Source organism: Palaemon carinicauda, chromosome 10 (assembly GCF_036898095.1).
Source record: "Palaemon carinicauda isolate YSFRI2023 chromosome 10, ASM3689809v2, whole genome shotgun sequence".
Lineage (NCBI taxonomy): Eukaryota > Metazoa > Arthropoda > Malacostraca > Decapoda > Palaemonidae > Palaemon > Palaemon carinicauda.
The window spans coordinates 127,121,519-127,134,003 of NC_090734.1; the positions used below are offsets into that span (position 1 = coordinate 127,121,519).

At 40.0% G+C, this 12,485-nt stretch overlaps 1 protein-coding gene across 1 annotated transcript in view; it reads left to right on the forward strand.

Moving 5' to 3' along the window:
• Phlpp (PH domain leucine-rich repeat protein phosphatase) overlaps positions 1-12,485 on the forward strand; it is a 105,681-nt gene that overhangs the window by 89,803 nt on the left and 3,393 nt on the right. The window contains exons 9-16 of the mRNA XM_068381164.1: positions 1-56; positions 265-690; positions 1,561-1,803; positions 2,714-2,876; positions 3,118-3,248; positions 3,440-3,622; positions 3,945-4,142; positions 4,356-4,542. The exon at positions 1-56 is cut by the window's left edge and continues 5 nt beyond it. Coding sequence (XP_068237265.1) covers positions 1-56; positions 265-690; positions 1,561-1,803; positions 2,714-2,876; positions 3,118-3,248; positions 3,440-3,622; positions 3,945-4,142; positions 4,356-4,542 — 1,587 coding nt within the window. The remainder of the gene's footprint in view (positions 57-264; positions 691-1,560; positions 1,804-2,713; positions 2,877-3,117; positions 3,249-3,439; positions 3,623-3,944; positions 4,143-4,355; positions 4,543-12,485) is intronic.

A 12,485-nucleotide genomic window follows, 5' to 3' on the forward strand; every position in this document is an offset into this window, starting at 1 on the left:
TCAAGACTAGAAGTAAGATATCATCCAAGGCGTCTTACAAAACTCGTTTTAGCCAGGTGAGTGAAAACTTTCTATTTTCTTTGTATTTAAAGTTGACCTATCGGATGAAATATGAGTTATACATTACGTGTACTGTATACTGTTTGAGGAAATAAATCACCATGCAGTATCATTATCACTAATTGTATGTAAACCCTTAATAGTACAGCAATTAATAGTATTTATACAGTACAGTAGTGTCATTATTGTTATGACTATTTTCAGAAATCAGATGAATGCAGTCCCTCCCTGGTTGGTGTCCAGCACAGAGGCCAGTTTAGTAGACGTCAGCTACAACCATCTTTCATCCTTGCCTGCTTTTTTAACCTCGGGGCATTTGCGACGCCTCCACACACTTTCAGCTCACCATAACAATTTATCTGTGCTTACCATACCTCAGAGATCATCTATCAATCCTTTATCTTGTCAAGACCAGTCACTCAATCCCTATGGAAGTGCCAACAGTCCTTACAGATCTAGCCACAATGGATCTTGTGCATCTCGCAGCTCTACTGTATCCCACACCTCTATTGTTCACTCTGGCGTCAACAGCCTACATGAAGAACCCCGCCTCTGCTCCTTAGAAACACTCCTTCTCCACCATAATAAGATAACTTCTCTTCCATCTAACTTGTTCTCTTGGTTAAACAGGTAATTATCTATAACATTATTATTCAAAATAAGTCTGAACCACTCAATTTATTCTCATTCCTCCCTCAGTGGTAAAACTATATTTCAATTTCTTTCTTCTGGAAGGCCAAATCTGCTCTCACTCAAGCTACGCTTAAAGGATAAGAATAAATTAGTGGTGTAAGCAAGTAGAACTGGTAGTAGCCTACTATTGGTAACAATGAGAAAGAGGAATGTATGGGCGAGTAGAACTTTTTTTTTTTCTCCATCAGCTGAATAGGTAGCAATACAGTTAATTATAATAACAGAACACAAAAAGGAAGTATATAAATGAAATAGTAGATATGGTGATTAATACTCTATCAAATTTACTTACAGTCAAACACGTATAAATGTAAAGTTACATATACTATACTGTATTACTACGTAATGAAATGTATTCGGATGGATGTGTTAAATAAATTTTGAGTACAGTATAGTGACAGTTGTTACCAAAAATATATCTTTTTCCAATATATTTTTTCTTCCATAATAGAGTACAGTAGTGCTTATATTGTTCGAAATTATGTATTCCCAAGGTCATATGACAACTTACAGTCAAACCTGTTAGAATTTTTCTTCCTTTAGATATGAAATAGATACCGAAGTTAAAAGAGTTTGACCAACAGTAGACATCACTAAATATCATAGAATCCCTTTAGTCTCTACATAGCCATCTACTGAACTTCTCAAATTTTTGTATTGCAAGAGTTTTTACTGCTCATTGCAGGAATAGTTCTTTGAGCCAACCTCTATAAGTCTAGAGATAAATTCATTAATCTGGTTAATTTTCCTCAAAATAACAGTTTTCTTTTTCAGTTCAAAATTCAATCCAAATATCTCTTTCTACAGGTTGAGAGTGCTAAATATCAGTGCAAACCAGATCAAGGTTCTGCCTGCTATAACTGAGGGAGGTCGCAGCCAACGGGAAACCAGTAATTCCGAAGAGGATGTCGGAGGTCCTAAAGCAACACTCCCCTTACAAGAGTTTTATGCTGCCGCAAACAACCTTCGTGACCTGTCACCTCTGCAGCACTGCAGGGCACTTCGCATACTACATGCCCCCTACAATAAAATATCCAACATTCAAGACAGGTAAGAAAAATAGTGATGGATTATGCAGTAATGACCACCATTTACATTATCAAAATGGATAGGTCTTGTACAGGTTTTCATATAATTAAGTTTTCTCTATTCTTTATCTTATGTCTTTTTTACATGAATAAACCTCTCGAGTTGAGGTTAGAAATTTCTTTTCTCATAATTTTTGGGCACATACTTGAGTATTCATCCTGCTATTTCTATAGCTACTTCTGTTGTTACTAAGCTACCCTCTCCCCTCTTATTATATACAGTACTGTATCATAGAGCCATAATTAATATTCATAAAAAATAATTAGTGTATGAATGTCACAAGGATTATGCCAATTTAGCAATTCAGTACATTACTTGATTTTACATGAATTTTCAAAAGTGAAAATTATCAATGCAAAATCTCCCCAAGTGCAAGTTCAATACTGTAACAAACTCGTGCTTATTGTCATATTCCAAACTTACATATCCATAATCAGAACAATAAAATACTTTACTGTACACTTGATTATTTGACATGAACAATGCAGCCCTTAAAGATTTGTACTTTTCAAAAAGTAATTGACATCACATTCTTTATTCTTTTCCCATTTTCAGGGAAAACTAATTCGGTGTTTTAAATACCAAATAGATTCATGGAAAGTTGGGAGCTATTACAAAAATCCTCAGTTTTGAAGTCGTAGACGGAACTTAAAATTGTAAATGATATACTGTACTGTACTAGACTGTATTCAATAATACAGTAAACAGATGCTGTACAATATAGGGAAAAGTAAATGGATTGTTTTATAAGGCCCTGACTTAAAATCGCAATATATTAAAGGATAAAATAATGTAAAATCAATAGTACAATTCTAAAGATTGAAAATTTACCAAATTTTCTATTTTTTCTGATACAATGACATTCCAACAGGTTAGTATGGTCCTGGGAACTATTAGAAGAGTTGATACTCTCAGGAAATCAATTGACAAGTGTCCCCGCAGGAGTGTCTAGGCTACGGCGTCTCCGGGTCCTCAAAGTTCACTCCAACCCCCTTCGCAGTTTGCCACGTTTGGCTCACCTCTCAGTTCTTAAGGTAAAGAGCCTTTTGTTCAACAATTTAATTTCTTAAAAGCCATAAGCATAACTGCTAAGTGTTAATCAAAGCATACAAGGGACTTTTGTTAATATTCTGTAATAAAGCCTTAAAGAAGATTTAAATACTTCTTCAACTTATTTTACAGCTCTTGTTATTTAGAGTAACCTTTTATTTCAAACAATCAGCTTCTTTTTCTGGGATGGAATTTAACATTTGTCTTCCTCTTCACGTTTTTAAGGTCGTGGATGCTTCTCACTGTCAACTTGGTCGAGTGGAACTCGAGGAAGTTGTGTCCCCAGGTCTGGTGGCCTTAGACATCTCGGCAAACACTGCATTGTCCCTGGACCATCACCAGTTTACAAAGTGCAAGTAAGTATAATATACGGTATGTTTGAATTTTTTAAACCTTTTTTTATACTGTTCTTTTAAAGTTTATTACAGTACATTAAAATTACATCTATTATACTTCTTTATATTCCTACCAGTTATAATGTATTCCGTTTAAGTACAGTACAGTACTTGGAAATAGTATATGCCTAAAACATATGCTTACTTTCTAGATCTAGAAGACCCGTCAGTGTAGTTGATGTTACCAGTCGCTGTGGTCGGTCTCTCCCACTGACAAGACCCAAGGCATCGGTACAGAAGGGAGATGCTAATAGCACTAATGAAAATAATCGTGGTTTGGTATCAAAACTCCCATGGAGTCTTGGATTTGCTGAATCTGTTGGCCGAGACTCAAGGTTCATGAGAATTTATTTCTATGCATTCTTACTCATAATTTATCTTTAGTTGTATCCTATAGTTTTTATTTACCAAGGAATTAAATGTAAGATTTAATTCATGAATCTAATTGAAGCATTTCTTTCAATCTTAGAAGACCTCACATTCCTAGAATTATTTTAATTGATGAAATCAATTCTGAATCTACCTTCCATTTGTGAATTTTCATGGTTAAACATTTGAAATCATTTATTAAAAACATTTGAAATAACAGAACTTATATTGAAAGATTCTCTCTAAAATTTTTCAAAATTTTTTTCCTACATCTTTCTGGCGCATCAGACTGACAGTGGGACAACTTCGAGTGCCAGATGTAGGCGGCCTTGGAAGAGTAGGTTTGGCAGCAGTAGCAGATGGTGGCAACGAAGCCGGAAGTATAAGTAGCCTGCTGTCTGCATTACCAACGCTATTGCAGGAAGAGCGTGCTTGTTCACACACTCACACCTATTCTCTCAAATATGCTCTTCTTACAGCGTTAAGGTTGGTACTAGATTGTAGGCATTTGCGATAACCAAATGTAAGGCAGAATCATTGCTTAAGCTTAACTTTTCATTTGTTAATCTCCTACCTCACACACACTACGACAGCAAAACTTTCAGTGAAGACTGTTCTTTATGTCACTAGTGTTTCTAGGTAAAGATAAAAGGTAAAATCCATCTTTTATGTTAACATATGCATTCTCCCATGAAACAGGAGGCTACGATCACAAGGATCAACCTTGCCAGATGCTGTGTGCGCTGCGCATTTGGAGTCGGATCCTTCTAATCTTCACCACTTTCCCGTTCTGAGACTATGCTGTTATGGGTCTGTGTCAGCAGCAGTCACTACTGTTCACGCAAAGCCTGTGGTGCTGACCACATCAGCAAACAAATATCAGAGAGTAAGTAGTTACTTCCATTACTATTCCTAAATGAATGGAAAAAATATACACAACAGACAGGGAAATATATTAAAATTTACATAAATACTGTATAACAAATATAGTCCAGTAATAATAGGTGAAGGCATGTTATTATTATTCTGAACTAGTTCAAACATAGCACCAAGTCATTTCTAGAATCTCAAAGAGCTAACCTGTGAGATTTGTTCTTATAAAAAGGTGAAACTTGGGGCAACACAAAGTTAAAAAGAATCAGATAGTTGGGTAAGAAACAATCAAATCAAAACCATAAAAAGGGTACAAGCCAGAAATTAGTGCACCTTGAGGTTAAAGAAACATGATATTTTGATTATAAAATAAATTTTTGAATATACTTACCCGGTGAATATATAATAGCTGACGTCTCCGACGGCTCGACAGATTCCAAAAACTCGCGAGCGATCGCCGTGAAGGTTGCGGGTGTGACCACCAGCGCCGACTATCGGCCAGATACCGCATATACTTGTAAACATCTCCAGTTCTTCTCAGTCCCCTAGGTCTCTATCGGGGAGGAAGGGAGGGCCTTTAATTTATATATTCACCGGGTAAGTATATTCAAAAATTTATTTTATAATCAAAATATCATTTTTAAATATTAAACTTAGCCGGTGAATATATAATAGCTGATTCACACCCATGGTGGTGGGTAGAGACCAGTATTAATACAATAAAGGCGTATATGCTCAAGAGTTTTTGACAATTATTCAAAAAACAGACTTAAGTATAGGTACCTGGTAAGGAAGCAGACTCTGATTATTACTCTGCCTCATTAGTCCGCTATCCTCATGAAGCCCAGCGATCCTCTTAGGATGCCGAAAGACTCCCAGGATCTGCTATAACCAGGGTGAACACCTCTATAACAGGACCTCATCAATACCCTTAATCTGGGCGCTCTCAAGAAACAATATTTTGACCACCCGCCAAATCAAAAAGATTGCGAAAGACTTCTTAGTCTCCCGTACAACCCAAAATAAGATTAAAAATTTCAAGAGTAGATTAAAAGGATATTGGGATTAAGGGAATGTAGTGGTAGAGCCTTCACCCACTACTGCACTCGCTGCTACGAATGGTCCCAGTGTGTAGCAGTCCTCATAAAGAGTCTGGACATCTTTCAAGTAATATAAAGCGAAAACCGACTTGCCTCTCCAAAAGGTCGCGTCCATAATACTTTTAATGGGTCTATTTTGCTTAAACGCTACAGAAGTTGCTATCGCTCTAACTTCATGAGCCTTGACTTTAAGTAAATTATGATCCTTCTCACTTAATTGAGAGTGTGCCTCACGAATCAAAAGTCTAATGAAATAAGACCACGCATTCTTAGACATAGGCAAAGAGGGCTTTTTAACGGAGCACCATAAAGCCTCTGAACAACCTCGTCGCGGTTTAGTTCTGGATAAACAAAAATTAAGAGCTCTAACGGGGCACAGCACTCTTTCAACTTCATTCCCCACAATCTCAGAAAGACTGGGGATTTCAAATGATTTAGGCCAAGGACGAGACGGAAGTTCATTCTTGGCCAAAAAAACCAAGTTGAAGAGCGCATACTGTTTTATTAGCGGAGAAACCGATGTTCTTGCTACAAGCATGTATCTCACTAACCCTTTTAGCCGAAGCCAAGCTCACCAAAAAAAAGTGTCTTGAGGGTAAGATCCTTCAGGGAGGCTGAATTTAATGGTTCAAACCTGTCTGACATAAGGAACTGTAGGACCACGTCCAAGTTCCAAGCAGGAGTCGAAATATGACGCTCCTTGGAAGTCTCGAAAGACTTAAGCAGGTCTTGGAGATCTTTGTTATTAGAAAGATCCAAACCCTTATGCCTGAAAACAGAAGCTAACATGCTTCTGTAGCCTTTAATGGTGGATGCAGAGAGGGAGCGACCGTTTCTCAGATAAGGCAGAAAATTCACAATCTGCGCTACAGAGGCACTTGGAAGAGGAAATAGAGGAGGACTTGCACCAGTCTCTAAATACCTCCCATTTCGACTGATAGATCCTGATGGTAGAAGATCTTCTAGCCCTCGCGATCGCTCTAGCTGCCTCCTTCGAAAACCCTCGAGCTCAAGAGAGTCTTTCGATAGTCTGAAGGCAGTTAGACGAAGCGTGGGGAGGCTTTGATAAAATCTCTTTACGTGAGGCTGTCGCAAGAGATCCATCCGTAACGGCAGACTTCTTGGAACGTCTACCAGCCATAGAAGTACCTCTGTGAACCACTCTCTCGCGGGCCAGAGTGGAGCAACCAATGTCAACCTGGTCCCTTCGTGAGAGGTGAACTTCTGCAGCACCTTGTTTAGGATCTTGAAAGGTGGAAAGGCATAAACGTCCAGGTGAGACCAGTCCAGCAGGAAAGCGTCTATGTGGGCTGCCTCTGGATCTGGAACTGGAAAGCAGTAAGTCGAGAGCCTCTTTGTCAGAGAAGTCGCAAAAAGATCTATGGTGGGTTGACCCCATGTCATCCATAGCTTCTCGCACACAGTCTTATGCAACGTCCACTCCATGGAGATGACTTGTCCTCTTCTGCTGAGGCAGTCCGCCAAGACATTCATTTTTCCTTGCACAAATCTCGCCAAAGGAGAGATGAGATGTTACTTGCCTTAAATGGAGTTCCTTCTGATCCGTGGATCAAAGACCCGAGCATTCCAGACTGTCCAGTGGAGCTCCCTAACCCAAATCCGATGCATCTGAATACAACACATGGTTTGGGTTCTTGATCGCAAGAGAAAGACCTTCTCGAAGTCTGATATTGCTGTCCCACCAAGTCAGACATGTCTAGACTGAGTTGGAGATTGGGAAAGAGATACTCTCTAAGCCCTTCTCCTTGTTCCAATGGTTTAGGTGAAATTGGAGAGGGCATAGGTTGAGTCTCCCCAGAGAGATAAACTATTCCAGCGATGAAAGAGTTCCCACGAGGCTCATTCAAACTCTTACAGAGCAACTGTTTTTCTCTTGCAAGTGAAGGACTTTTAACAGAGCTTGTTCCATTCTTGTGGGAGACGAAAAGGCCCGAAAAATCAGACACTGTATCTCCATTCCCAAATAAAGAATAGTCTGGGATGGGGTACTGTAAGTTACGACTTCTCTACGTTCACTATGAGACCCAGCTCCTTGGTTAGGTCTAATGTCCATTAGAGGCTCTCCAGACAGCAATATAATGACGACGCCCTGATTAGCCAGTCGTCAAAATAAAGGGAGGCTCTGAATCATCAAAAAATGTAGAAAGCTTGCTACATTTTGCAAGGGCCTTGTAAAAACAAGAGGAGCAGGAATGAGGCCGAAGTACAGTGCTCGACATTGGTACATTACTTTCCCGTCCACAAACCTCAGATGTTGTTGAAAGTTTGGATGAATCGGGATGTGGAAGTATGCATCCTGAAGGTCGAGAGAGACCATCCAGTCGCCTTCCCTTACTGCTGCCAAGACAGATTTGGTAGTCTTCATCGTGAAGTTTGTCTTGACAATGAACACATTGAGCGCACTTACATCTTAAGTACTCCTGCAGTGAACGTGGCTGCCAGATCATTGGAGCCATCCCTTATATCCTTGTTCCTGCAGTGAACGTGGCTGTCAGATCATTGGAGCCATCCCTGATAGCCTTGTTCATGCATGACATAATTGTACAGCAATACATTGACAGCTGGAGAGACCTTCTTACTTAAGGCTCCCAGGGACCAATCCAACAAATAAAAACTTTAAACGCTCGAAAAACTCCTAACAGGAGATGGTCTAGCTCTGAAGCCGACCATAAAATCTTGGAGCGTCTCATGGCCAGGCGACGGGGAGAGTCTATGAGGCTTGAGAAGTCTCCCTGGGCAGAGGCAGGAACTCCCAAGCCGAGAACTTCTCCCGTGTCATACCAGACGCTCGCTCTAGAAGCCAGCTTAAAAGGAGGGAAAGCAAAGGCTGTCTCCCCCAAACTCCTCCTGGTGATCAACCAGTCGCCTAGCAAACGTAAAGCTCTCTTAGAAGAGCGAGAGAGCACTAGCTTAGAAAACGACGGCTTCGAAGTAGCTAGGCCTAGCGTAAACTCTGACGAAGGCGAACGAGGAGCAGCAGTTACAAAATGGTCCGGAAAAAAATCCTTAAAAATCAGCATGATTTTTTTAAAGTCCATAGAGGGCTGAGCAGCTTTAGGCTCCTCTCCGGCTGACAAAGTCCCCAAAGGAATATCAGTAGGAGGAGGATCAGCAACTTCCTCATCTGAAGGAACCTCGTCCGACAATTGCCGAGTCTCATGAAAAGGAGAGACCTGCCGCGGCGGCAACGCTTGACAGGCAATGTCAACAAGCAAAGGAGCAGCAGTAGCAGTAGAGGAAGCGACGTCACGCCGCTGCTGAAAGGACTGAAATCCTTGTGACTGACCAACAACAACAACTGAAGTTGATTGACGCTCGACGTCAAGTCGGAACTGCCTTGACTGCATAGACTGAGCAGGCAAAACAACCTTCGACTGCGGTGAATGACGCTCAACGTCAAGTCGAGGCAACTGAGCCGGTCGGCGAACGTCAGGTCGGGGCTGCGGCGGCAGCGGCTGAACGTCAACACGAGACTGCGGCAGCGGCTGAACGTCAACACGAGACTGCAGCGAGGGAGGATCCATGTCACGTGACTGACGTGAAAAACTACTGACATCACGTTTCAAAGTACAAGAAACGTCAGCACTAACGTCAAACGGACGAGTAAATGCTCGTTTGGGCGGCTGACGGCCAGAGTCTCGTTTAGCGTAACGGCGACTCGAAAGCGAAGGTTCATCGTGAACCTGCTCAACGTCATACTTCTCCATAAGGGAGGCAAGCTTAGTCTGCATGTCCTGCAGGACAACCCATTTAGGATCAACGGGAGTCGGAACGGGCCGAGACGACGGTAACGTCTGTGTTGGCAAAACATTGCCTTTACCGCGACCCTCGGACCCCGTGTTACGCTTGCGTTTAATAGGCGAACAGTCTTCCGACGACTGCAAAGGGTCAGAGCTGTCCCAATGGCTACAGCCAGGACGCTGGACCTGTCCTGAAGGGACTGACTTTCGCTTCAAGGGTCTAGAAACCTTGCGCCAAGGTTTCTTTTGCGAAAAGTCTTCGGATGATGAGGAGAACACAGTCTCACCCGTCTTATGGTAAGGGCGATCTTGACGAGAAACGTCCGATACCAAAGAGGGAACGTCTGTACGTTGGTTAAAGCCTCTCGTCCCCTTAAGTCCTACGACATTACTTCTCCCTGGTGCAGGGGAGCCTGAAAGAGGTCTCGGACTAGGGGAGCGACAAGCACGAACAAATGAACCCTCCGCAACACAGAACATGTTTTTTGCACTTACTTCACTGATATCGTATTTTTCAATAATTTCACATTAGGCATGAACAAAACTGATTTCTACCTGAAGCACGCAATTCTCCCTTACATCAAAAGGTTATAATTGCGAAATGAGTCGTATAATGTAAGCACATTAGTACAAAATGAAACACACATGCAAAAATCAATAAACATATACATATATATCGAATAAAACGGAAATATATAAAGTTAAAAAGGATCAGTGACTGGGGAGGAGACTAAACACTAGTTCACTAAAGACTACGTTTTCAATCTCTCACCGTACAGTGCCTTGGGACGAGAATAAAAACTAAAAATGTTTTATCCTCTCTCCCCGTACAGAGACTTGGGACGAGAGTAAAAAACTGAATCGAGAACAACGTTACTCGCTCCCAAACTCCTTGTACAGAGACTTGGGACGAGAATAAAGATCGGATCGTTCTCTCTTTCTCTCTCTCTCTCCGTCTCTCTCTCTCTCTCTCTTGTCACACACAAGAGAATTGCCCACTCACCCTTCGTCAATAAACAGGTTATTTGACCAAAGGAAAAAACTGAAAGGACTAAGAAATTGAAAATTAACAAGTTCCTTTAAATTAGTATCTAAAACACTTCAGTTTGAAAGAAGAATGAACAAAACGTCAAAATCGATTTACTCTTTCTGCAAAGTGAAACCGTGATTCTCTCTTTCTCTATCGTAACGATAGAGCGCAAACTGCGTAGCATAAATAAACCAAACGTTAGTTCATCTTTGAAAAAAAAACAGCACGAAGACTATTCAAAGAATATATTTCTTAAAATATTTTCTAAAAAATATTCATTTCATAACTCTTACAGAGCAATTGATTTAAACTTAACAAAAATAAAAGTTGAATGGGCTCAACGTTGTTTAACTTCGTTTTCCAAGTTAGGACCGCCTACAAGGAATAGGTAAAGGCCGCATATAAACAAAACATAAAATTTATCTTGATGTTTAGTATAAATGGAAAGCTAATCGAAGAGGCCTAATAAAGGCGGGTGAGATATAAAATATATAGAGGAAAATCTATAAATATCAACAATAATTTATAACGTGATAAAATAATTACTAAAAGCCTTAAACACACTTCCGTACACTGAGGGAAGGGTCGGCCATCTTTACTCTATGGAAAAACCAGAGATAAAAAAAAAAGCAAGGGCAAAACACTTTTCCTCTCCTTTCAAAAGCATTTCTTTTGAAGATAGTATTGAATAATCCAACACGGCGAAAGCAATAAAACCAAAACCAAGTACTTCACCAATTCGGTAGAAAACTCGAGGTCATAAAGCGAGTGGAACCAACTTGTCGACAAGACCGACAGAGAAGAACTGGAGATGTTTACAAGTATATGCGGTATCTGGCCGATAGTCGGCGCTGGTGGTCACACCCGCAACCTTCACGGCGATCGCTCGCGAGTTTTTGGAATCTGTCGAGCCGTCGGAGACGTCAGCTATTATATATTCACCGGCTAAGTTTAATATTTAAAAATTGTAAATAACCCTCGGTGCTGCATACATTACACCAGACAAGGTACACTTCAAGTTACGATCACATTCATAAGTGACACCACTGTGTAATTTAATTATCGTTCACAAGTGAAAAGAATGATTTTATTTGTTTGTAAACTCGTTTCGAATTGTAAGAGCTCATCAGTCCATATATCAAGAATATATTTAACATAAACTGTTAAAAAAATCTTTACTGGTTAAAAACTAAGCCATTTTCGTTAATATGCCCCGAAATAAAACGAAACATTTTGAAATGCAAATGATAAAATCAGGGCTGCCAATCACAAGCAATCTTCCTAAACGATGACGATAGAAACTTCGCCTCCCTGATTCAGAAATGTTGGCATGCCTGAGAAACCGTGAAACAATGCTGCAACTTGTCAGTTGATATAAGCGACATCCAGTATTTAATCTACTTCTCGCTTAGCTGACGTTGAAACACTAGAGCATCACGGGCAACATCAAGTAAATTCTAGAGCTGAAAGACAGGAAACTTCAGTAGCTATATCCTCCCCATCGAAATTAGCTGTAAATCATAAATAAGTTGGACAATAGTATTCAGATGGATCAAATGTTTCAATGAAACCTCAGGAATCGGCCTAAAAATGGAAGACCCCTGTGCACTACTTTAAAGCAGGATAACTAGATCATTGCTAAAGTGAATTATCGTGTTTTTATTCCTTTTTATCCTTTATGATTGTTAACAACATATTTTCATCAGTAATTATCATATGCAAGTCAAGTAGGCTGATGCCTAAAAATTTTCAGACCAATAGACCTAGTATTGAGAATTGATTCTAATGATTGCTTGACAGTTGAAACCATAAATAATTAATGATGCATTTTTATCTTTTTAGTTTTTCCCTTTTAACTTTTTTCCAATAAAAACATAAGTCTGAAATTACAAGTAAGCCACTATGATAATTTGAAAGATTGTATGTCCCTTTAAATCAGCTTGCTGCCCAAGTGCTGTAGTTGCCAGATGTTGCTTTGAAGGTGACAATTTGTCCAAAAAATTAAAGTACAAAGAATCATCACTTACGAATGTGACCGTTCTAATCATAAAGAAGAAATAAGGAA